This window comes from Rhopilema esculentum, chromosome 10 (genome assembly GCF_057945365.1).
Source record: "Rhopilema esculentum isolate cy_ngs chromosome 10, ASM5794536v1, whole genome shotgun sequence".
Lineage (NCBI taxonomy): Eukaryota > Metazoa > Cnidaria > Scyphozoa > Rhizostomeae > Rhizostomatidae > Rhopilema > Rhopilema esculentum.
In genome coordinates, this window is record NC_142824.1 from 3534562 (window position 1) to 3559612 (window position 25051).

General features: G+C 35.1%; 3 protein-coding genes and 1 non-coding gene across 7 annotated transcripts; 2 read left to right on the forward strand and 2 right to left on the reverse strand.

The window, feature by feature from the left end:
- Positions 1-1006: 1006 nt before the first annotated feature.
- Trnae-cuc (transfer RNA glutamic acid (anticodon CUC)) lies at positions 1007-1078 on the reverse strand. Its single transcript has one exon. It is a non-coding gene; the product is annotated as a tRNA-Glu (tRNA).
- Positions 1079-1504: 426 nt separating this feature from the next.
- LOC135683855 (DPH4 homolog) lies at positions 1505-5490 on the forward strand. Its single transcript, XM_065199237.2, has 5 exons — positions 1505-1619; positions 3186-3313; positions 3746-3872; positions 4414-4482; positions 4828-5490. The coding sequence occupies exons 2-5, from the start codon at positions 3215-3217 to the stop codon at positions 4950-4952; spliced, it is 420 nt and encodes a 139-aa protein (XP_065055309.2). The 5' UTR covers positions 1505-1619; positions 3186-3214; the 3' UTR covers positions 4953-5490.
- A 1350-nt stretch (positions 5491-6840) lies between these two features.
- LOC135688545 (cholesterol 24-hydroxylase) lies at positions 6841-20634 on the forward strand. Of its 4 annotated transcripts, none has more exons than XM_065205458.2 (15): positions 6841-7099; positions 10125-10199; positions 10344-10425; positions 11551-11624; positions 12387-12473; positions 13034-13172; positions 13843-13956; positions 14280-14436; positions 15037-15099; positions 15686-15758; positions 16631-16715; positions 17029-17139; positions 17791-17888; positions 19445-19511; positions 19758-20627. In XM_065205458.2, exons 1-15 carry the CDS (start codon positions 6978-6980, stop codon positions 19908-19910), a joined length of 1500 nt encoding a protein of 499 aa, XP_065061530.2. In that variant the 5' UTR covers positions 6841-6977; the 3' UTR covers positions 19911-20627. The 4 variants fall into 4 exon arrangements, with proteins under 4 accessions (XP_065061530.2, XP_088967004.1, XP_088967005.1 ...); XM_089110879.1 differs by lacking the exon at positions 6841-7099 and adding an exon at positions 8799-9520 and having other exon boundaries at positions 19758-20629; XM_089110880.1 differs by lacking the exon at positions 6841-7099 and adding an exon at positions 8799-9251 and having other exon boundaries at positions 19758-20625.
- A 627-nt stretch (positions 20635-21261) lies between these two features.
- Positions 21262-25040, reverse strand: LOC135688565 (uridine diphosphate glucose pyrophosphatase NUDT22). The gene is made up of 5 exons (XM_065205478.2): positions 24346-25040; positions 23556-23663; positions 23274-23371; positions 22389-22482; positions 21262-21854 (listed from the first exon to the last, which is right to left on the reverse strand). The coding sequence occupies exons 1-5, from the start codon at positions 24832-24834 to the stop codon at positions 21735-21737; spliced, it is 909 nt and encodes a 302-aa protein (XP_065061550.2). The 5' UTR covers positions 24835-25040; the 3' UTR covers positions 21262-21734.
- Between the last annotated feature and the right edge of the window lie 11 nt (positions 25041-25051).

A 25051-nucleotide genomic window follows, 5' to 3' on the forward strand; every position in this document is an offset into this window, starting at 1 on the left:
ATAATTCTTGCAGAAAGACAGCCGAGAAATGTTCTAAAATTTATCTAGGTTGGGCTAGGCTAGGCCTATATGCCTATCTCAACGAAACAGTACCGCATGCAAGGTCTTTGATTCCTTTGTTTTGAGAGCAGTGAAAAAGATCAATTCGTTGAAAATTGGCGTGCACATAAAATTCGTGCAAAAAAATCACGTACGTGCACTTGGCACGCTCGATTGTGGCTTGTAAAAAACCTATAAATTGTGTATTGTGTTTAATATAATATCATATTAAATAATATCAGGGTGGGTTGATGGCTAGGTACTTAATTTTTCGAATAATAGTAATAACAATGAATAAAGAAATGAAATAATAAGCATGGGCATAATATAAGGGGAGGAAAAAATCGAAGTGGTTGCCCAACAAACAACATCCATTGTTTATGAAAATTTTGCCTGACTGAATCATGGTAGATTTCTGCCTGATTATCGCTTTTTTGGAAACTTTTCAGTGTTGAGAAACTACAGTTGCCGCTACAGCCCCCTTATCTCCCCAGACCCTTGTCTACTACGCCTATGTTAGAAAAGCAAAAGGAACAAAGCAATACGACGACGAGAATCCAATGTCACGAGATAAAATTTTCAAAATAAATTTAATTTAAGTAATAAATTAAATTCAAAGAAAGTTTTGCCGTGAGAAGTAAAGTTTTGCCGTGAGAAGTAAAGTTTTGCCGTGAGAAATAAAGTTTTGCCGTGAGAAAGAAAGTTTTGCCGTGAAAAAGAAAGTTTTGCCGTGAGAAAGTAAGTTTTGCCGTGAGAAAGTAAGTTTTGCCGTAAGAAAGTAAGTTTTGCCGTGAGAAAGAAAGTTTTGCCGTGGCACCTGTGGGCCACCGTACTTTTTTGTAAGAACACTATAAAGTTTTTCCAGCTTCAAAATTTGTATCTTCGCAATGTTTGATGAACATTGATTTGAAGATTGTTACAAAAATGGTGGTAGTTTTTTTAACTCAACTCGTTCATAAGAAAATAACTCCCGTGCGGGGAATCGAACCCCGGCCGCGGCGGTGAGAGCGCCGAATCCTAACCACTAGACCACACGGGAACTTGTCAAATGCTTTGACCATGATTTGACGGTGCTCAAAACATATATCTCATTAAATCTGGAACAACTCTACTTTCAGAAATGAGAAAAGACACATTGTCTTTCGTTGTTCAAGATTAAATCAATGTGGGGTGTCAAACCCCAAAAAAGTAATGGGGTATTTACTTTAAAATGTGTAGAAGAGAATTTAGTGAATTTTTAAAAGAACACTGTGTATTTCTCAATATTTTTCTACCGGTCAGGAAACCGGCCCATTTTCAGAGCAGAAACTACTGTCGTACTCGTGATCGTCCCGTGTTAGAGGTGGGGATAAATAGTAAAACAAGTTAGTATCTAATATTTAAAATATCATATTTTAGTAGGCAACAAAGCTAAAGATCTTTTGAGGCTGGCACCAAAGACCATTTTGGTTCGCTACATGGCCTCGTATTGAATAACAAATAAACTGCAGTATCAGCATAACCCAACATGGCCTATGGCTGCCCTCTTGCTTTGTCGGAAAATGTACCTTATTCCCATTAATCGCATTCTTTGGTATCAGGTACGTATTTTGATTTAACTATAATTTAACTATGCTGATCTATGAAAGCATTTATCTCTTTGTAGAACTTTTTATTTCATTATTTCTTGCACTCTGAGCATTATACCCATACTCGGTCCTGCTCAGTATCGATGTAGATGTAGAACTTAAAATTGTAAGAACTTATCTTATGGTAACTGTTCAATTTGCTTCCGAATCAAGAACTCAATATAAGGTCATTGCCAAACTTTTGAAATACTTTGTGGTGGAATTATTGGCCTGAATTATGACGCTAAGGCTGCAATTATGTGCGGCGATTGACAAAATTTTGAGCATCTTATGGTGGGGAAAACTTCAAGTGGCGTCGGCGATAAACGCAAACAACTTTATTTCTAGCTTTTGTTGAAAAACTACTACCTAAAAGTTCGAAAGCTTCTGAAAATAAACCATTAGCTATAAATTATTTTAAAAGTACATGACATTTCTTCTTTGCATGTAGGAATTTGCTGACTGACAACTTTATTGCCAAAGGAAAGTCAGTCCACAAAAAACAGATTTTATAGGGTGAAGTAGGCGAAGGCAATGCTAAAATTGCTTTTTATTAATGGGGATAATTTTTGTGATAAAAACCACTTTTGTCTTCTTGATGACTTGGGGGCTCATAGTGTAAGAAAAACTGAGGCCTATTTTGATGGTCTTTGGTAACATTGGGGATATTGAGGCTTGCCTCCCATGAAAATTTTGAGCATCTTAACTCCACATATAACCAGGATATTGTTGATAGAATCTCAAAATAAATGTAGAGATGAAAAAATAATCAAAAGCTGACAAAATGTGAAAGTTCAACGAACCAAAGACAAAGTTGTTGCAAAGATTTTTAAGATATGAAATCTAGCAGGATTTTATTTCAAAACTACATTTCTTTTCTAAGCAAATAACTTGCAGTTGCAGAGAAAAGAGATCACTCTGCAAAATTTCAAAATCAGACTAGAAAATGTAACAATTTCAAATTAGTTTTATTTTTATTCGTCAAAGATATGTTGCCACTGGTCTCTTTCATTGGTCTCTTTGTTGCTGGTGAAAGACAGTCATGAGAAAGACCTTATTGGTTTCCATTCTCCAGCTCAGCTTCCTGTCACCAATGTACATTTATAAAATACAACCCAAGAGTCAAACAATCTCCATGAACAAGAACTGTAGTGTCCATGATATGATTCCATAGATGCGGTCATAATGAAAAGTTTGAGTTTTAGTTATACCAGACCAAAGAGTAAAATCTTTCTAATCTCTTATATCTCTTAAATAGTATAAAATTATAGATATCTTTTAAATATGATCATAGAAATACTCCTAGATATCTAAGGTCATAGAGTATAAGTTCATTGTCATCCTGAAAATTTGCATTCTTGTGAGTCAGCACAAGTCCTGACTTTTACTGAAATTGTGCCAGTTGCACAAAGTAACTCAGCTTTATTTGCTTGAAAATGAAATCCATGCCCTTCTTTCTTTGAAAAACTTGAACATTAGTGATTAGAAAGTTTTTTATCAACCTGTACAACCTGTTTTCATTTCCTTTTTCTTTTGAAGTAATGGTCAAAGTCTATTGAAGAAACAAGATGTGTGATGTAGAGATGAATTATTATGATGTGCTAGGTGTTGATGAAAATGCTTCGCTTGATGAAATGAAGACTCAATACAGAAAGTTGCTTTTAAAGGTACATATCTATTGTTTTGCGTAAATCAGTCAAATTTGATAAGATCTATAGTGTGGCTTTTTCAAGCTTTAAAAAAATGGTTTTTGGATTTAGCAGTCTTGTTCCTATCTACATTTTAGTACATGTTTCTTCAGGCCTGGCTGTTTGAGGAGAGCCATAGCTCTTGCTCCCCTCCAGGCTCTCCTCAAACGCTGGAGGGGAGCTACAGATTGCTCTCCTAAATTGTTCTAAAAAGCAAACTTGCTCTCCTTGAAATCAATTTTTCCTTTGTTTCTATTCTTATAGCTCACCTGAATACTACTAGGAGAGTTGTTTACTGCTCTCCTGTAGAAAGTCTTACGGCCAGGCCTGAAGTTTCTTATTTAAGGTTACATGATTTCTTCATATCATACTCTCAAACTTTAAATGGCTTGTAATATACTTTCTTGTCAGATCCACCCAGATAAACAAGCTCAAAATGACAAAAGCATCAACACAGTCAAGTTTTTAGAAGTTGAAGAAGCTTGGAAAATTTTGTCAGACCCCAAGAAAAGACAAGAATATGATGCATTGCAAAAAGGTAGATCATTCATTTTTCAGTTATAGATGTAAAAATCTGGTTCAGAGAAAGTTTTATAAAGGCAGAGGTAAGTTTCATGATTTGAAAAATTCATGATAATTTTCTACCAAATACAAAAGTCTGATACTGAGAACTACTCCCAACCCAACAGGATGCTTTTTAGCTGGAATAAAAGCTTGCTCAGAACATTGACATGCTATGAAAGCCATTTTGAAAAAATATCCTTATAAAAACGTTCCAGGTTCAGCCCCTTGCATTATGAGCAGTTAGACCCATAATGAGCATCAGTTTCTCTGTAGATGTAAGGGTTAAGTCAATCTTTAAGAATGCTTCACTTTTATTTAATGTAATTATGTTTTTGACAATGATTAGAAACTTTGGTTTTCTTGATAGTTCAATTCAATTTTATTTTATTTCAATTTTATATAGTCATTCCTTGTCAATATACTCTAATTACTTTTTAAATAGAAGAAATACTTAGCTTTCAAAAGATTCTTTAAAGCGCTTTAAAGTTTTTTTAAAGTTCTAATTTTTCTTGCAGAAAAAGAGATTGGCCAATATGCTCCATTTGATCTAGAAGTTAACCTGGATGATATGTCATTTCTTGAAGGTTTGTTATTTATTTAATTGTTTTATGACCTTTGCATGTTGTTTTTAGACATACCATAATTATTTTTTCCTTAGACTTATTTAAAACTAGCTTCTTTAGATAATGGCAAAGAGCAGAGTAAAGCCAACTTAGCTAATTAACAACATGGAATAATGTAATGTTGGAAATATTGAAAGCTGTTAAGGATCATTAATTATTTTGCATTAAAGATGATGCTAACACTTACTTATTCATTTCTGCATTTTAACATAGGCTGATTTTCATAAATTGTTTGTTGTTCACAGCCAAAAATCAACATGTGGCTTGTATTACCTTTATAGTGAATTTTTACAATCTCGTCTTTAGTTTCTGAAACATATGCCATTGACTGTCGTTGTGGAGGGGAGTATGCCATAACAGAGGAACAGCTGAAAGAAGGGTACAATGTAGTCCAATGCTCTTCATGTACACTTCAAGCCCAAGTTAATTAGGCAATGAAGAAAAAGGTATTTCTGCAGAATACTAGATTGGCTTTGCAATCTGCAAGGCTGGAATGAAGTCAATGTCTCCATAGATATGTTGGTTGCTTATGCTGATGATGAAAATATTTTAAGGGCACATCTTATATGAAGACAAGGATGGAAGATGGAAGATGGAAGACAAGGAACAAGCTTATTTAGTTTTCATTAGAAGCTTTGGTGGAACTTATTGCCAAGACAAAATGAGCAAAGCCAGGTTTTATGTATCAAAAACTTTTCTGTTAACTATTCCAAAGTCTATTGAGACATAAATAGTCATTAACCAGCTGAAATGGATATTCCTGAGATAAATATTCCTCAATCCAGGGCCTCGGACAAAGGGGGCAGGGGAAATGGATTTGATTTATTTATCATTCATTAAAATGAACAACAAGGTATAAGATAATATAAATGTTTGTTATGTAGGAATTAATATATAAATGCAAGGACAGGCTGGTAATTCCTTGTTATTTAAATGTGATATAAATCAATATGATATTTTTAGAACTTTTTCGCTGTATTTTTTCTTGTATTGTTCCTTGTATAGTATCTTCAATGTTGTTTTGTAATTATCTTGCCAAGTTATGTCTCAACTAAACAAAAACTAAACAGTACAATTTACAAAGATTCACTGAAGGAGCCACCAGTCACAACTTCAGTCTATTTAGAACAATTTTTTCAGAATTATAATGAAGGACACAAACATCTCTTCAGTTTCAATTTTCAATACTTTAAAAGAATATACAGATTAAACTTACTGGTTAGCCAGCATGCTCTTTTTCATTTGAATATAGAACGTTTGAAATATTCCATATTGTTCTTAAAAGGAATACTAAAAATGGACACCGCAAATGGAGAAAAAACCTTGAAAGTCACTAAAATTGCTTAAGACTTGTGCGAAAAAACTTAAGACATGACAGTTATCAGCTTTTGACTCAGAAAACTTTCAGCTTGGGAACACCTTCGTTTGATCTTCAACCTTCCAAGCCCCCATTTTTTACCGAGAGTCTCGCAATGTCTGTGTCAATATCGCTCTCATTCTCAAGGATAGAAATTTCTTTCTCGTGTTAAACAAAACAATTTTGAAAATTTTACCCATTGATTCAATCCATCTGAGTTCTTAACAATACTTTTTAACTATCTTTTGTTGTCTTTCATAGGAAATACGACACTCTACTGTGATGTATAAGTAGAATGCAAGTTTTTGATTCACCACTAAATCAAGAGTTTCTGATCATCAATTTCCACATTTTTTACTATCTCAAGGCTCTAAGAAGAATTTAGAAAACCTTTACTGGTTTCTCAAAAACAACATATTAGACAATCTTAAGCGGTAATTACTTAACGATAAGCTGGCGTAAAATCGAGTGCTGGCACTCAAAATACGAGTGCTCGATCGCAGATCCCCGAATTAGCACCCTGGAGGCTTATTTGTTTTCAATATTTTTTTATGGGGGTTATTCGAGGGGGCTTTTAAAAGGGGGGCTTATAAAATTATGGTAGACATTAAGAAGACATTAATATAAGACTTTGTTTATTTTTGTAGGAATTTTTGTATTGAACTAATTATTACCAAAAGTATGAATTTTTGTGGTAATTCAATATAACGCCAAAGGCAACCTCAGATGGCAAAACATATCGAGGAGGGCCAATTCGATGATTTACGGTAGCAGTGGGGCCTTATTCGAGGAGGCGCTTATTGAAAAGTTGTTGTTCTAGAGTGGGGGCTTATTCGGGCGGGGGGAGCTTTTTCGAGGAGGGGGGAAGTAATTCGAGGATTTACGGTAACTGAAAAAGTAAAGGTTTTTGGATTTTGCCGCATTCTGGCCTCGTATTCGTCTATATTTTGTTTTGAAGTGAACGGAATTGAATATAATTTGACAGGCACAAAATTTAAATAGAACATAAACCTCATTGGTTTTGAATAATGGTGCGAGAGGTCAAAGTTTGTTTCACTGATTTTGAATTTGGGTAATTTTCCTTGTGTGTCCAAGAGAAATGCTTCTTGTGGTAGTTTTGGTGTTACTAGGAATTGCTGTTTCCTGTTTTACTGCATTGGCATTATGGATAGTGTACCTGCACCATAGATACTCACACATTCCAGGACCCGAAAGGGACAGGTAAGCTTTTGCTAGTGCCTGTGCCTGGGAAATGTTGCTGTTGATCGAACGTCACCAAAGGGCAGGGACGGATTGGAGTGACGAGGAGGGGGTGTTTGATTATAATTGGTCTTTTGTGCCACACCCTACAGGTCACTAGAAAATTATGGAAACGCCCATTTTCAAAATTCGGTATTCAACTTAAAGATAAAGAAGATAAGAAGTGAAATCTTGGCGTTGTTTGATTGCTACTGACTACCAACAAATGACTCTTACCGAATGGAAGCAAAATTTACCGAAGGACACAGGACTATTGGGGGGCGGGGGTCAGACCCCCTACACTCCTCCTAAATCCGCTCCTGCCAAAGGGGAACATGCTACACTACACAGGAGTGTCATCTGACCAAATTGGAGCTCAAACAAAGATTATCCTGCTTGGGTGTGTCCTATTTGGGTGGGTTTGTAAAAAAGGCAACCTGTTTTTCTGAGAAAGCACTAGGCTAATTATGTTTGCTCATCAGATGAAAATTTCTATTTTTCGACCTCTTTTGAAAAAAAATCTTCAAAAAAAACAAATTTATTTTATTTAGTGAAGTTGGGTGCTGGTATTGTCTTTTTGTGTAAAATGTTTTTATTGTTTTTGTTATTTTTTGTAATGTTCCAAATTAGTTGTATGGTAGTTTGCCTTTTTAATTAAATAATGTTCTATTTGTATTGTAATGTAGAGTAAAGGCAGACTGCAGAGTACGGCAGTTTCCAACAAGATCTTGGGTGTGCAAGAACCATACCTGTTGAAAAAGTCATGTTGGACAAACAGTTAATGACAACAATTATCATGGATAGCGTCTTTCTAACAGTTTTTAACATTTTCGTTAATCTGAAACACTAACAAAGAACTTTGTCATGAAGAAGTAATTTCAATCATTTTTGTTATAAGAAAATGATTGACATGACAAGAAAAAGCAGGGAGAAAATCATAAAAAATCAGGAGACCGGAAAAAAGCAAACAAAACCTAGAGTCTCCCAGCAAAACCAGGAGAGTTGACAGGACTGAGAACAAAATTTAAAGTAAGCGAGTGCGAACTTTGATTAAGTGTGCACTTCAATTGTGTACAATAGTACACACAACTATCACATGATTGAAAATTATTTTGTTATCAAACGAATGTGAGATTATTTCGATCCAGAAGGGACTTAAATTCTCCATTTGCCCTAAGCAATAGGACGCACCAACAGAACGCCCAGATTTCAATGTGCCCCACCCTTTGTCAAATGTGCAGGGACATTTCAGAAAAAATATATTGGGTGTGCAGTTGCCATACTCTGCAGTCTGGGTGTATAGTGTACTTGTCAATGAAACTGAACTGAAATCCACAGATCTCTGGCGTAGGATGATATGACAACACCAAAGTGGCACTTGCCCTCTATCCACTGTCCCCTGCCCACTATCCACTGTCCTTTGCCCACCAGGTCTCTAATGCTACCATTGGAAAAAGCCTTTAATGTTGGTACTTAACTCTATAGCAACAAATCAACAAATATAAATTAAAAGGCAATCAATAAATTTATCAGCCAATAATGGCCTATACTCATGTGAAGTCACACACATTTGGTTCATATTTACTCTAATTTTCCTGGTTTGCTTTTGGGATATCCTGTTCCATTGATTTATTGTCCTCAACTTATTAACAGGTTGACTTTCAGCTGCATCGCACTTACCAAAGCTTTTCCTGTTTAACGGTTGGCTTTAGTGTGTGATATGTTTCGTAATATCTCAGTTGCATGTTATAGTCACATGTGCTGTTGAGTCCTGTTGTGTCAGTTAACGTCTTTCTAATGGCAATGTGTTTGTCTGTCAACATGTATTGTGACGTTCGTATTGTTCTCTTAATTACCTTCCGTTCATGTTATGTGTGTGCGTTGCTCACTTTAGAGTTAGTCTTACTGTTTTAACGATAAACATAACATCAAAGAACGAGTATCTCTTGTGTGCTATCTACTTGGGGCTAGGCCCGTTGGCCTAGCCCATCGCTCAGCCAACGAACTGATACTTCACCGTCATAAGAAGAACCCTATCGTTACATTTGGTGACAGAGAGGGATGGTGGTGAAGAGAGGGATGGACGTCGGAAGCAGAGTAATAAGTTGTTTCACTCGCGGTGGTGAAGAGAGAGGTCTGTCTTTTGCTTCAAACTGACGATTTTTTCAATTTGGCTAATTACTAATTACCGTTGGGCTCAAGACCACTGTTGCTGACATCACTTATCGAAGAAAAGAATACGCAACAATGACATTCAAGAGAAATCAGACGACGCCATTATTTTTGTAAAATAGGAAGTGGGTGCTGGCCATGAAGGGTTGCAGCAGCAGGACGGAGGATCCTCCCGATTTGACATTTATTTTCAAAGATGCTGTTTTGAAGCTGGGAACACCAAGCGATGTTGTAGGCACTACCTTTGCTTGCCGGTTTATGCCTCCGGGCCTTAATGACTCTTTGGACCTTTTTATTTTTAGTCGTTTGTTTCTAGGGATGTTCATTTTAACGTATTTACTTTTTGTAGAGAGGGGATGATGTAACGGTTGGCTTTAGTGTGTGATATGTTTCGTAATATCTCAGTTGCATGTTATAGTCACATGTGCTGTTGAGTCCTGTTGTGTCAGTTAACGTCTTTCTAATGGCAATGTGTTTGTCTGTCAACATGTATTGTGACGTTCGTATTGTTCTCTTAATTACCTTCCGTTCATGTTATGTGTGTGCGTTGCTCACTTTAGAGTTAGTCTTACTGTTTTAACGATAAACATAACATCAAAGAACGAGTATCTCTTGTGTGCTATCTACTTGGGGCTAGGCCCGTTGGCCTAGCCCATCGCTCAGCCAACGAACTGATACTTCACCGTCATAAGAAGAACCCTATCGTTACATAAGTAGACCTAGGGTTCCCTTAAAAAGCTCTTTTTGTAGACAATGTTTTTGCTCTTTTTACCCACTGGACAATATTTATTTTTAACGCATCTGGTAACGTATTTTTATCACATTTTGATTTTAGCTTTATTTTGGGAAATATTCCGGCAATATATAGAAGAGGGATTGATGGACCATTTCTAGATTTAGTTTGTCATTGGTATGTATTACAACCTTTTAATTTATGAACTATCTACAATCATCAAAATCTTGAATCATTTTTATTGATATTATTTCTCTTATAAAATTGATAATGACATTATTTATAATGACATATTGCTAGAGAAGTTTTTTTCATTGTTAGGTTTAATGAATTTGGTCCAGTTATATGTGTTTGGTTGGCAATGGAACCTGTGGTTCTTTGTAATGATCCAGTCATAATCAAGGTAAGAATATTGCAAAATCTTTTTATTGTTGAGAATTTCTCATGAGTCTTGCACAAAAAGCTTCTTGGTTTAGTGACAATGAAATGAAATTCTAAATACAATTTTAGAAGGTTTAAGTCCTGGTAATATTAGGCGTGCGATTGCATGCGAACACCTCCCGACACAACCTCCTGAGGCGTCCTTTCTATGGCATGCACAGTTCCATGTATTGACTTACATGCTATTCTTTCCTCTTTTTTTTCTTTTAATTTTTTGTGTATTTTCTCTAAAGTACTCCACTTTGAACAGCATTTTTGTATGACTTTTGTATGGTTTGGTATCAAATGACTCAGTTTAAGCGTATTAATGGAACTGAAAATCTAAAATGGATTCTTCCAATATGCCCTCATACGGATAAGGAGTAATGGCAACATGGCCCAAAAAACTTCTATCCTTTTTGTTAAATTGTTTTGTTTTTAAGAAACTTCTTCTAAAATTCCGTAGAAACTACTTGGTTTTGTAAAAATTGCATACGTTTTTTCAAACAGTGATAGACACCTTCGAATACATATATGACCTTTAAAAGGTCTTGATATAAATTGTTAAAGTCTCTATTTTATGGTTTGCACACACTCACATGCCATTGCATGCCATCACACGCCTAAACTTTTCAAGGTGTGCGATTACCAGCATACCAACAGATTTCATATTACCAGTCTAGAAGCTCTGTCTTTATTTTCCATGTGCTTCTAATTTGTGTCGGTATATCAAAAATCTTTTCAATGAAATTCACATTATTGCATAAAAAAGTTGTGGTATTTCCTTGATCACATCCTCTTTGCCACCTTACATTTCAAGAATGGAATTCATCAAACCTAGCAAAAGTATGCGTAAAGATATTAAAAAGTTGTAAACGATTACAAGAAATGACTACAATAATTGTTCTGAAATGTTTGTTTAGCTAATCTGAAGGGAATGGTAGAATAATTTTTCTGCTCACTCCATTTTTGGGGGGCCTCATCTTTCAGTTTTGTCCCAGGGCCCCCAAAACATCTCAGCAGCCCTTTGTCTGCTACAAGTTTGTTGAACAACTGTAAAAGTTAGCCATTTCAGGTTATTGTTCAATGATGTTTCAATTTATTTTAGGACCTTCTGGTAAACAAAGATTACCCGAAATGCAAGAGGACATACACTTTGCTTCAGCATATGTTCAAAATAAGGTAACTTCTTTTTCATTGTTATGTTAAATTGCAGGGGTGTGCTAAAGAGTTTTGGAGTGTGGAGTCTCTGTGGTGTTTTGCAGCTCTTTGTTATTATTTGTGAAGGAACATTTTTTCCAAGAAGATTTGTTTTCAAAAGTTTTTCAGAAAGAATTATACGGTATTCTCCTTGTATTCCCCCTGTGGATTTTTTTTATTAATCTCCTAATTGTAATGCGGGATTATTTGAGAGGCAGAATTTTCTAGCGTGCATTCAAAAAGAAGACTTAAATTTTCAATGCAAAAATAAACAAAGGAAGTAGTCTACTTTTCAAAATTTCAAAGATTTCAACTTCAAAATCATTATAGCAAAGTGTATCTAAAAAACCTAAATATCAACTGAATATGAAAACTGAACCAAAAACCGATCAACTGAACATTTACACGTATTATCGTGTCGTGTTCTACTTTTTCTACGATAACTTCATCGTGAAGATTGACATCAACATCTTCCTCGTCTCTCGTCAAATCCGCATGCGGGACTATCTGAGAGGTGGGATTAATTTTTCAAAGTTTAGAAAAAAAAGTGGGATTATTTTTGGAGAGGCGGAAATATTAGAGAGGGCAGAAATACAAGAGGGAATAGGTATCATTTTCCTTTAAGATTCTATAAATAAAAGTGATTTGGATACTTTTCACTGAATAGGATAAGCCACTGCCACTCCTTCCATTCGCAAGCTGCTCCTCTTGTTTTATAGTAAAAATTAATTGAATTTGATTTAGATCACTTGGAAATGGACTGGTAACTGAACTTAACAAAGAAAAGTGGAAAGAGAAGAGGCAAATAATAAACCCAGCTTTCCATCGATTGTGAGTATTCTAGATAATTTGTACTTCTTCACTGATAGACGTTGTTTGAGTCTGGAACATTGGACTGTCACCAGACAGACACAAACACAATTACTTTACGTTGCCTCTGTAAATTCGAATCCCTCCCTTTCCCCTAGTCAATGTTGAGTTAATAGTTCTATCACTTGTGCTTCATAAATATGCATTCAGCATTCAATTGGCGGAGTGGGGGGAGTTGTTTTTCAAAGAGAAAAGGGAACATAAACTTATCTTAAAAAGTTGCAACTATCTTTGTTCGGGATTTGAGATATTTTCTACTTTTTGATGCTCGAAAACTTCAAGTTTCCATTAAAAGAATTAAGAAACTCTTGAGCAATTTTGAGATCTTGAATCTTAAAATGTTGAAAAGTGGTTTACACGTTTATAGTGAAGTTTTTACAAATATTTTAACGCATAATCTAGAATTTTTAGAACTTATACAAAGCGTTTAACGATATATTATTGAGGAGCTGTATCGAAGATATAAGAATTGATTGCCTTATAAATTTATAATATTATATTAAGCTAAAAAATTTCATCAGGTACCTGAAGTCTCTCATTCCTAAATTCAACAACAGTGCAGACGTTTTCGTAAAGAAATTGCAGAATCTAGCTGACGGCAATTGCGTTGTAGATATGTCGCAAGAATTCCATCGAGTGACTCTTGACGTCATTGCAAAGGTATCACTTTAGCGTGTTTCTTGAGCATCTACATTTACTTAAAAGATGTGGCTTTTTCTGATAACTCTCTAAGTTTGGTTTCATTAATATTCTGCTTCTAAAAACGTCGAGCTCTTTGTCTTTTCTTACTGTTCCCAAAAATCAAGGTGAACCTTTAAATCATCTAAACTTAAATATCACCTTATCGAAGTTAATATAAAAAGCTAGCATCATAAGGAACAAACCAATTAATTGTCATTTATGTGTTCTATTCTCAGGTGTCCTTCTTTAATAGGGACATTTATGATAATCATAGATTTTTACTACTTTACAACCTTCGATTGATTTCCACTACTTTACAACACTTTTTGGATTTGCACACTTGCCCATTTGCTTATACCGATACCGATAAATGTTAACTTCATCTTTTGATAATCTTCCCTATCATGCTGCGATGCTCTGCTTCTTCATTTGTCCCAGAAACCTCCTTATCCACTCTATCGAGGTGTCTCTTGTCATTATCTACAGATAACAATAATATTTAGATCGGCCTAATTAGTCACCAAATTTTGGTAATGTTGAAAAAGCTTGTTTTAAAGCAATGTTGCAAAGAGTTTGTATTGGATGCATGTTTTAGATAATATTTTTGTAAACTTTAGGGCTCTTGAATGCTGAATCTGTTTATCGTTAGGCCGCGTTTGATCTAAATCTAAATACACTGCTAGACGACAACTCTGCCCTCTTCAAAGCTGCTGATATGGTATTTGCAGGTTTCCAGTTTAAACTTATGAATCCCTTTTATAAGGTGAGATTTAATCTGCTTAAAGATCAAATGCATTTGCTGTTTCTTAGATTTTTGTAGGGTAGCAAGTATCGGCTTTATTAAGTTTCATACGTCAAAACACTCCCCAGTGACAAGCGACCAAGTAGCAAACTGATAACAGATCTTGGTGTTACAATCAATTCTAGTAAAATTTATAAATGCAGTTTCAAGGCAACTCCATAAAAATATTTACTGCTTCTTTAAATAACGTTTTAATCTGCATTGGAGATTGATTCATTACTGCCTTCTATCTTTGCATCTCCACGGACATGTTTACGTTGATATCTCAATAGGAATGCTCTTAGATTGATTTTAGGACATATGGCAGACAAAAAGAATTTGATGAAGGGACAAGAGTTGTTCGTCAGTATGGTTCTAAATGTGTCGCAGAAAGAAAAGACATGTTGTCAAAAGGAGAGAAGCTTCCTAATGACATCATGTCATTGGTTGTCGAAAAAGCAGGTATCGATTTGCTAATTACAATTTGACAGGCCTATTCAGTTGAGCTTTCGAATGCTGTTGTTTGACTTTGTCAGTGGATAGAAATCAAGCACTTCGTATAATATATTGTAACTTAAAACTTAGTCTTTTAATGCATTAGTCATATTACCATAGTTATAATTAACATAGATTCCAATTAACCCAACTTTATTCATATGAAATTTGGCAATGTGAAATAGATTGGTAAACATTTGTGACCGTTTTGTAAAACAGACAGGTAAATTCAGCTTTGTAACTTTCTAAGTGTTAGACCAAGTGAAGTGAATTTTCCGTGTCTTTTGGCCACTGGTGCATACTTGTTTCTTATTTTTGGGGTATGGTTTTCTAGTCATATTGGTTTAAAGGGGAGTTACCCACATAATCCCCCTAATTTCAACCACTTCCAGTAACTAAAGACTACCATTTGCGGTAGCAGTTGTGGGGTTTTTGTTATGCTAAGTCTTCGCAGAAATTTTACTTATGTTTGGAGCATTTTTTAATGTATACGAAATAAGATATAACATAAAGTTGCGCAATTCAATATGTTACTAATTTTTCGATTGTTGTTCTTGTATGTTGCAGCTAGTGATCCAAACATCACTGATGAGGACCTCATTGACGAATTCGTTACCTTTATTATTGCTGGTAAAACTATTTTGTTCTGAATGGTTTGCTTTTATTTGTGCTCCAGAATTTCCAAGAATCCTTCATCGGCTTCTCTATTCGCATATATTCATTCTTTATTAACTTCCTTTTTGTTAGAGGTGTTGAAGGTTATTTCTTAGATTCATTTATACCAATGTCTGTATCAAGCACATCCAAAATCTAGCATCAAATCCACACACTAGCACTTTTTCTTCCAATTATTATTCTGGGTGTGTAATTTTTGAAACTTACTGCCAATGAATTTGAAATGCAAAGATGTAAACTTTTACAAAACTTCCAGCGAACCATGTCACAGCTTTTTCTAAGGGAGTTTAGCTGCGGGGGCAAACCTTTGTTTATATAAAGAAGAGGACAATGACCTATTGTTTAAGACAATGGAAAGTCACCGGACTGCAGGGGCAATTGCCCCCATAGTTAGTCCGTTATAAAAGGCCATGAACCGTGTCTCTCTTTGCCAGTAAAATCACTTTCTTTGGCTTTCGATGAATCTCGTCAGCTGATTTCCCTAGTGAAGGCTGAAAAGTGTTTCATACATCTTTTATATCCCTGTAACATTAACTTACAGGACAAGATACCACAGCGAGTCTCCTTTCGTTCCTGCTGTTTTCACTGCTGGAAAACCCTTCAGTGATGAAGAGGTAAAACAATTTGTAATTGCTGTCCTAACTTCACCTCAATAAAATATTATCAACCATTATAGTTACCTATCAGTGGTTATTCATTCTTTGCATTTAGTTTTTTTAAATAGCCGCGAAATTAAGGTGTTGTGTGGTATTGATCAAAGCAGAGGGTATGAACTGCTAAAAGTTTTCTTCCCCAAATAATCTAAAAGTATAAACCAACTAGATATCGTGATATATTTTTGATGCGTCAACATTATGACTGCTAGTTTAAATACTTTATATAATCCTTCATAAATTGTTGTATAATTGCAGCTCTTGGAAAAGTTGTCACTGCCAGGTACTATTCTTCGGCAGACTTCGTGACTAGCATAGAGCTCCCAAGTGTGACGTCACAAAAAACTATTTTTGAACTTTGAATTTTAACCACATAGCATAAAAGAGCACCACGAAATACCTCTTAATATGCAAATCAGTTAAATATGTCGAAAGTCGGGTGAGATGTGCCCAATGAAAGATTTGAAGCTTGCTAACGTATTGTTGCTAATTTGGCTCCGTTCATAAAGTTATGATCAGAGGCCAAATTACAGAGTTTTGATGGAACAAGAGCCCGTGCTCGTGTGGCCATATCTCAGCCAATTCCTAAAAAATCTAACTGATTCTTTAGAGGTGTTTCCTAATGCTTTTTTGGTTATGGGATCCAAATTAAAAAGTCTAAAAATATATGTTAATGACGTCATCACTTAAGAATTCTATTACGTTTGTTATTAAGAAATTGTTTCCAGTGTTGCCATGATGTTTTCGATTTCTTGAAGCTTTTCAGATCGAGTAATATCTTTGCTTTATCTTTCATAAAAGTGCCAATATTTTCATTTGTTTCTGAACTTTAGATTAAAGGATGAAATTGACATTGTGCTCCATGACAACAGGGATGTGACCTTTGAGGATTTAGGAAAGATGAAATTCATGGGTCAGGTATACCAGCTCTTGCCGTTTTGCCGTTCTTGTTGATGACATATATAATCTGCAAAGTCTGTTTGTCCTTCGTGGAAATGCTTTCAACGCTAGTTTCCTGGCTGTTCAATCATTTAAAGCTATAATCTTGTCAAGTTACCAGTGTGTTGTAATATATTTGAGGAGAAAACAGTTTACATAAGTAAACCTTTTTTATTTGTCAACGGTAACATTTAATAACATTCATGCTTCTTATATCGCTGATCTCGTGGTCCAAACATTTAAAATGGAAGAAGCCAATTTATTCATGCAATCTTCTTGCTTTGTTATTTAGTGCATCAAGGAAACATTGCGACTTTATCCACCAGCAGCTAGTTTCAATAGGGTGACCCCATGCATAGATAAATACGGTGACTTTGAAATACCCAAAGGAACTATGACTAGCGTAAGTTCTACTAGTTCCTACTTTTTTATTTCTTTAGTTTGAATGCCAATTTCTTAAAGATTGCATTTTACAACCAAAGAGTGAATAAAAATGATAATGAACCGATATTATGTTGTGAAAGGTTGGTTTTCAATAGCGTTGCACATCCAAATAATTGTTCTTATGATGCTGTAAATTCATTTAAGTCGAAAAGTATAGAAGTTTCAAAATCGAACGGAAAAGAGGAAGCTTTGAGTTTTAGTTTATTTGGCTTTTTTCACTTTTATACAGCTTATTTTGCAAACTGTGAACAAAAAAACGCCATTTGCCCAGTACTCCGTTGCCCAATAATCAAGTGAAACAAAAATTACTATAATTGTGTTATTCCTCCATACACCGGCCTAGCCTTTGCTATGTTTTGTTTTTTGACTCTTAAAATAAAAAAGCAAGACACCAATCAAATGCATCATTTTTTCCCTTGCGTTACTTTCTATCTGCATCTCGATACGAGTCTCTGCTTAACTTTTTGGTCGCTGTCCTACTACTCCGGGGAAAGCTAGACAAAAGAAACTTTGTTTTCGAATTTCTGTGCGATTTGCGATACAAAAGACTTATACAAACGTCAGGTTGTTTTCAGTAGTTTATTTGGGTTACAATTTTCGTTTCCATTAGATATTTCTTTTTTCAATGCATCGTGATCCAAGGTATTGGCCCAAGCCTGAGATTTTCGACCCGGACAGATGGGAAAGAGATTCTGCTGATAATCCTGGGTGAGCTTTTCCTCTTTTATTTCACTTCGTAATAAATTTTCTTTTGCAAGTAATTGAATAATGTTGAAAGCACGCCGAAGACATAAAAACAGAAACAAGTTAATGGAATTTAACGGAAGACAGCTAGCAGAAAGTCTTAAGGTAGTTACATTAATAAAGTAACAACAAGATTGACTCTTTTGCGTTTCGCTAAGCCCAATATCTTTAACCCAACCAAAAGAGATAAAACCTGTTAAGGATTTTTATATATAAATGTCTGCTGTGAAGAGTATATTGCCTTGTATGCTTCAGATGGTACGTGATACCATTTCCACAAAACGTTAACGTAAGATACGTAAACGATGAAATCAACGACTTTGATTTTTAACTTTTTCACTAGATTTAATTATTGTAAGAACTTTGCTGAACAAGTTTACCTGTATAAATGAATATGTCTAGACAAACAAAATGAAGTGGGCAAAGCCAAAGGGATTTTTAAAAGCCATCAAATTTTTTTCTTTTAGTCTAAAATTGCAGTTAGATACGATACAATCATATAAAAATACCTGGTTGATTCTATTACTAGGAATAAAATAGTCTACTTAAAAAGATTGTCGTTAATGTTTCTAGCCAATGTAGGCAGTACGTATTCTGAGCAAAAATAACTCTTCATGCATATTTTTCATGAGAATGTCATCTCAATTTAGGCCGAATATCACCAGCGATTAAATACTTTCTTTGCAAAGTGAATTCGCTATTTACCACCTTTCAGTCGTTTTAAAGTAATGAAATTTTCTTGTAAACAGCAAAATCTTTGTTCACTGGCTTTAACGGGCAACTTTTTGTACTTGGCAACCAAATTTTTTGTTATTTGTTATCATGGCGAACGTTGGAAGCCTTAAAGCCTACCGGAATTTCATTATTTTGCAATAAAGTGCAGTAAGATATTTTCGATTTTGTTAGAGGTGAAAAAGACATCTGTGGTATCCGCCCCTCGACAGGCTTATTAGGTTAATAGCTTCTTAAGGCGATGCGGCGCATCCTCTTTATGCCCAGTGAAGGAGCATTGTCTTTAAAAGCAATGTATAGGAAGTTTGTGTGAACTGCAGATTCAGCTAGTGGCACAGAATACTTTCCAAGAGGTCATGGAGGTGCAAGGACAATACTGTCGCGCTTGATTTGGCTCGCCGGCTGCAGGTTGCCTGTCCCTTATGTAATCAAAAAATTTTCAGTTATCGTTTTAATATCCGTTTTAATATAATATCAATTATCGTTTTATACATTGTTGATAACTTATGCCGCTTAATTTTTTCCAATATATTATGATTTTTAATAGTGAATAAAACGGTGAATCGAAGTAAGTCTATATATTTGTCTGTATCATTAGTCACAATCATGATAACCTTTTAAGATTCGTTTTAAAACAACTTGTCTCATGAAAGATACATTTTTGCAAGCAATCTTAAGTTAGAAGTTTACTATCGACCAGAGAGTGAGCCTTGGGAGAGTTTCTTAAGGTCGTTTTGACAAATGGTTTTTGCAGTTCACATGCTAAAATATTTTTTTCTAAACCGTAGCATTACTAGCGCATTCATGCCATTCAGCTCAGGACCAAGAAACTGCATTGGAAGATTATTTGCAGAGGCTCGTACAATTTAATTCATTATTAATTGATCTGTGGCTGAAATGTAGAAGGGTCCAATTTGACAAAGTTCTCGTCACCGTCATTGCATAACTGAGTTATGTAACATAATGTGCAAAGCGATCTCTTTGTATGACTCAAATGTGACACTCAGAAACAGTTGAAACTGAGATAGCAGCACATTGCTTTCAAGCATTACGCCTCAGAATCTTCATGAAATAATTTGACTGGCTTATTTTTCTTTGCAGTTTGAAGCCAAAATAATTCTAGCAAAACTCCTTCAAACATTCCAAATCACATTGGTTCCTGGAACTAGACTTGAGGTTGGGGTAAGTGGCACACTCAGACCAAGAAATGGAGTGCCAATCACACTTATGGGGAAACGACCAATAGAAACATAAAGAACAAATGATGTAGAGTTGCCCAAAAATTTTGGAAAGATTGATGACAATGACCGATATACGTCAATGGAATTATTTTTTTAATAAACAAAGTATGATGGTTTGATAAGCATTTGAGTCTTCATGAAAACGGAACTTTTCTGCGAATTAAAACAGTACGACTGACCCCTGAACCTCTGCTTGCGTAAATGTGTTTTAATTTTGAATCCTGTGGCTTATACACGTTAATAACGTTTATCCATATGGCCCTTAAGAGGAGAGAGTTAACCAAGAAGTTCATAGCAAAATAGTGTAGCCTTATTTATTTATGAGGCCATTGCGTAAGTAAGAAAAGTTTGCGACGTTCACTTAGAAAACAAAACCACCTTTGTTCTTGATGCCTCTATTTACCTCGTCATTAGATGCCATTCCCCCGATTCTTCCCTCTACTTAATTCAATGTTGATTTGGAGTGACCAAGTTAAATTTCAATATAATCACGCTCTTCAAACCATCTTCCAAAAGAGAACATCAGTTAGATACCCTCTTTGTAATGAAAGATCCTTTTGCTTATGTACTCGTTATTATAAAGTTAAATCGTGGTTTTATTTCCTTCATTCGTTGGGAGTGCGTATACAGTTATTATGTGTGAACAATAAAAGGACGTGAAAATGCATATAAACTAAATTCTAATGAGAATGGTTCACCCCAACAGTTTCAAAGGGCAGTTGATAAATAATGTATGTATGTACGTATGTATCTAGAAGAATCAGAAGGAAAGAAGAACGATATTAGTTGTGAATCAGAACACAAAAGATTCGAAACGGGAGTTTGTCAAGGATCCCTCCTGCCACCACTATTGTCCAAGAGCTACACAGAAAGTATGGTAAAATAGTCTCTTGTTTATGGTCAACAATGTTCACTGTCTGTAAACTGAGAGCTGTGACAGTCAGTTTTGTTGATGATAAACAATATACAGAAGAGATTCATTGCCTCCAAGAAATTGTGGATGAAGTACATAGAAGAACATTACATAGAAGACCAAATTAAAAGAATTGAAAGGATAATAGAAATAAAGACATCCAATGGAAAGTGATGAAAGAAACAGAATTCAAAATTCATAGTGAGCATACTGAGCAAAGATGGCAGATGTACAACTTGAATGTAATCAAAAATAGCAATGGGAAAAAACAAATTAACAGAATTTGGAGGCAATAAATCTATGGAATAAATCTGGGTCAGAAGAAGACAGCCAACGGTCAGTGCATAAGTGTGGAGATGGGTGAGATGTTGTTTTAGAGACATTTCAAGACCATAGAGAGAGAGAGAGAATCTGACAAATAAATCTTTCTAAGTGTCAAGGGAATATTACCATCTTGATATTATTAAACAATATACTTAGATATTACAATAGATGAAATAACAGCTAAACCCACAATCTCAGAAGACAACATGATTTAGTTTTAGGAACTGGACAAAAAAATAATGAAGGCAATTAACAAAAAACAGTGCTGTCAGAACAAAATTCATATTGGGGGGGGGGGGGGCTGTCCATTGTATTCCTTCTCATTCAGTACACTGTTATAAATGAAATATATATACTACAGTTTGACAATTATTGGGGGCTCCAGCCCTTCCATCCCCCCTCCAGTTCCTAAGGCCCTGAAAAATTATGTCAATGGTTAATGCTTACTTCTAACTTTTTGATAAGAATACTAAAATTAAAGATTAAGTATCATAATTGACTTTTCTAGAAGTCAAAAGTTGAAAAAAAACAAGTAGTAGTAAAATGTTACATCAAAAACATGACATTCATAAGAATGCCACTCCAAGGAACTGCTTACAGCTAATCTTTACCATTAGATTCCCTTTGATAGTTCAAGTATAAAGATAAAGTTGCTTTTGCACATGGAGTCATTTCACCAAGTTCAGTCTTGAGCCTTTCTGATGACATTGTTAGGAGATCCTAAAAAAAGTTTTTTTGTATATTATTTCAAAAATTTGGAAAAAACAAGAATGGAATAAACAATTGTGTAATTAAATTACCAATTTGCATAAATAACCAATAAAAGTGCAGAGTAAAACTTATAACTTGGCTAGTTAACATTAGCATACTGGTCATATGTACAGTGACAACTGCCTGAAATCTAATTATATCTCTGTACATTATTAAGCCAATGAAATTGTCACTTTTGCTACTAAAATATATGCCAAAATATATTAAATATATCTGATGTCTTCATAAAAAAGAAAAAGAATATGCAATCATAATAATTTGAATTAGCCCTGGGCATTTAGAAATTTTATGAGCTTGGGTGCTTATTCAAATTATCCATGTAGAATTTATTAGAGCTGAATTATGAGGCAAAAATAACTACAAATACTGGAAACTGGTTCATTAAACATCAAACATAATGATTTTCCTGGTCAGATGTTGTTTAAGACAGAAAACTGACAAGAAAAAAAAAGAATTTTAAAGGACAATCAAGATTTTTTTCACCTCCTTTTTGATGAACAGGGTTCTTGTACTTTCATATGCCTCAGGCCCACCCTTGTCAAACAGCCTTTGGATTTCATCTTTTCCCAAGGTACATCTAAGAAAAAATATAATAAATGCATTTCTGATAGTGTACAAGTTTACAAATACCGTAATGCCTCGAACAAGTGCCCCCCTCAAATAAAAGCCCCCCCCCCTTGAATAAGCACCCATCCAAGATGTGAAGTTATTGAATAGGTGCCCCCCCTCGAATAAGCGCCCACCCCTCAAATAAGCGCCCACCCCTTGAATAAGAAAGAGCCCATCCTTCAACCTTCAGAAACAGTGCTTATTCGAATTTTCAACAAAAGCATAATTGGAAGGCAATCCAACAAGAAAGATTAATGAACAAACACAATTTGCACCCAAATCTACTTTTTAAATAAGCACCCCCCCCTCGATAAAGCGCCTTCCTTGAATAAGCGCCCATCCTGGAGCCTCAAAAATTAAATAAGGGCCCTGGTGCTTATTTGAGGCATTATGGTATAAAGAATTGCAAATGATCACATTAGAAAATACTATTAAAGGCATTGAGTCATGTTAAAATGGATTGGGTATACCCTAAGTGCCAAAATCTGCTGAGTCCTGATTTTCATGACTGCGAAGCTATTGGTTGACCTGGAACTGGTCACATGAACTCACCTTGTACTGATTGCCAAAACAATTTCCACCAATAGCAAGTTGTCAACAAATGATGCAAATATCATACGAAACAGCAGTGATCACACCAAAACCAAATAGAAGGCCTATTTACCATGACTCAATTCAATGCCTTTAACATAAGAATGTAAAAACAGTAACATATAATGTGCTCATGAACAAAAAAATATCAAAAACTACTTTTCTTACTCAATAATGAATGCTGCATGAGGCTTGCCTCCATTGGTAATATTTCTAAGAAACCCAAGGAGAACTGGCCATGACAAGTGGTCTTCAGGTATATTTATCTAAAATTGTAAAACATAAATTGACAGTCAGACATAACATAAAATGACACAACAATCAGCTTTTGTTCATTATGAGTCTAATTTCAATTCAATGCATATCAATAACCTACAAGCTTCTTTATTCACATTTCAGCTTAGGTCATTGTCAACTTTCAAAGTATATAACATTGCACCAAATACTTACCTCATCTCTTACTTCTCGTACCATGGAATAAAATACCTCATGCAATACATCTTCACTTTTTATAAGTGATAAATCTATCTCCTCACATCCAATCTTCTTTGCCATTTCCTGGAATATGTTATGATAGACAGTTGATATTTTCAATCAATTGTTAATACATTGGAAATGCCCATGCTGGGGAACAATACAGCTATTTTGATCAGAAGGGGCAATCAGATTTGCAAATTATTGGAAAAGCTGACGACTGAAACTGAAATTTGAAGTTGCATCAATGCAGTCAAAAATGGAAATGAAAAGAAAATATTATTTTTGCATGCAATATGATTAGCAGTTGAAATGAATGACCCAAATTTTGGCCAAAATGGCTGCAAAGTGCCAAATTTCACTTGGGGATATTCAATCTTGAGTTAATTCAAATTTTAATAACCATTAATATTGTTTTTACTTTGAAGTGTCATGTGACATCATGAAAGTATAGAAATATGAATAAATTTTATCAAGGTTGGGTCCAGCTACTATAATTCTTTTCACATTGATCATTTTCTGAAAAAGTTTCCAATTATTCTTCTTAAAGACAGTCTGTCCCCTCGATTATTGGCTAATTCTAACTTAAAAGCCTCTTGAGGTCAAAACAAAATTCACAGCAACTCACTCAGTGAGAGTACCCTGTGGTTCTTCGTTCTGACTGTTTATTTGTTCATTAAACCAACCATGCATAAGTATCGTGGCCATGAAAAGAGATTCTGAGAACCATGGGGGACAGACTGCCTTAAAATGAGTAAAAATATACCATTGGCTCCGCATGGCCACCGGGAAAATCAATCTTGCCTTTTCCTTCAGCAACTTCTAGGCTCCTTTCTACGAATAGAAAGTAATTATCTGCAGTGACAAGCATTGATCCTACACCGAGTGCGTCGGATAAGCAAGCGTGCTTGTTACCAAAGGTTGCTTCACCAAATTCTAAAAATGAAGACACGTCTTGGCCTAAATTTGTTCCCACGTGATCTTTGTAGTCTGTTAATCCAACTTCTACTATAACTTCATCACCTATCAATTTAACGTCATTAATTCGAAATTTTCTTCCATTGTATAGCTTATCTCCCAGATCTTCTTTAAAAAGAGCCCAGTTCTTCTCTATTAAATGCTCAATAGGCGGGGCCTTTTTCCTGTTATAGTCTGGTGAACATTCTGCTCGGAAACTGATGCGATTGCTGGCTCTTGACTCTGATGCATGGCTGTAGAGAATACGACAGCCATGATCGAGACAATATTCTTCCATGATTTATTCTTTCAAAAATCTTGTATCATTCTTTAAAACGTCAAAAGAAAATAGAGATTCATCAACTCTTATTTCAGATTTAAAATGAAATGCTGCAACGCCACTCTTCGTGTCACCAAAGTACTTCATGTAACACAAACATTTTTCTAACTTTTATTTAGGAATAATATTTTGGAATGTTTTTAAGTATAGTCTGCTTTCAAAACTAATGCTATGA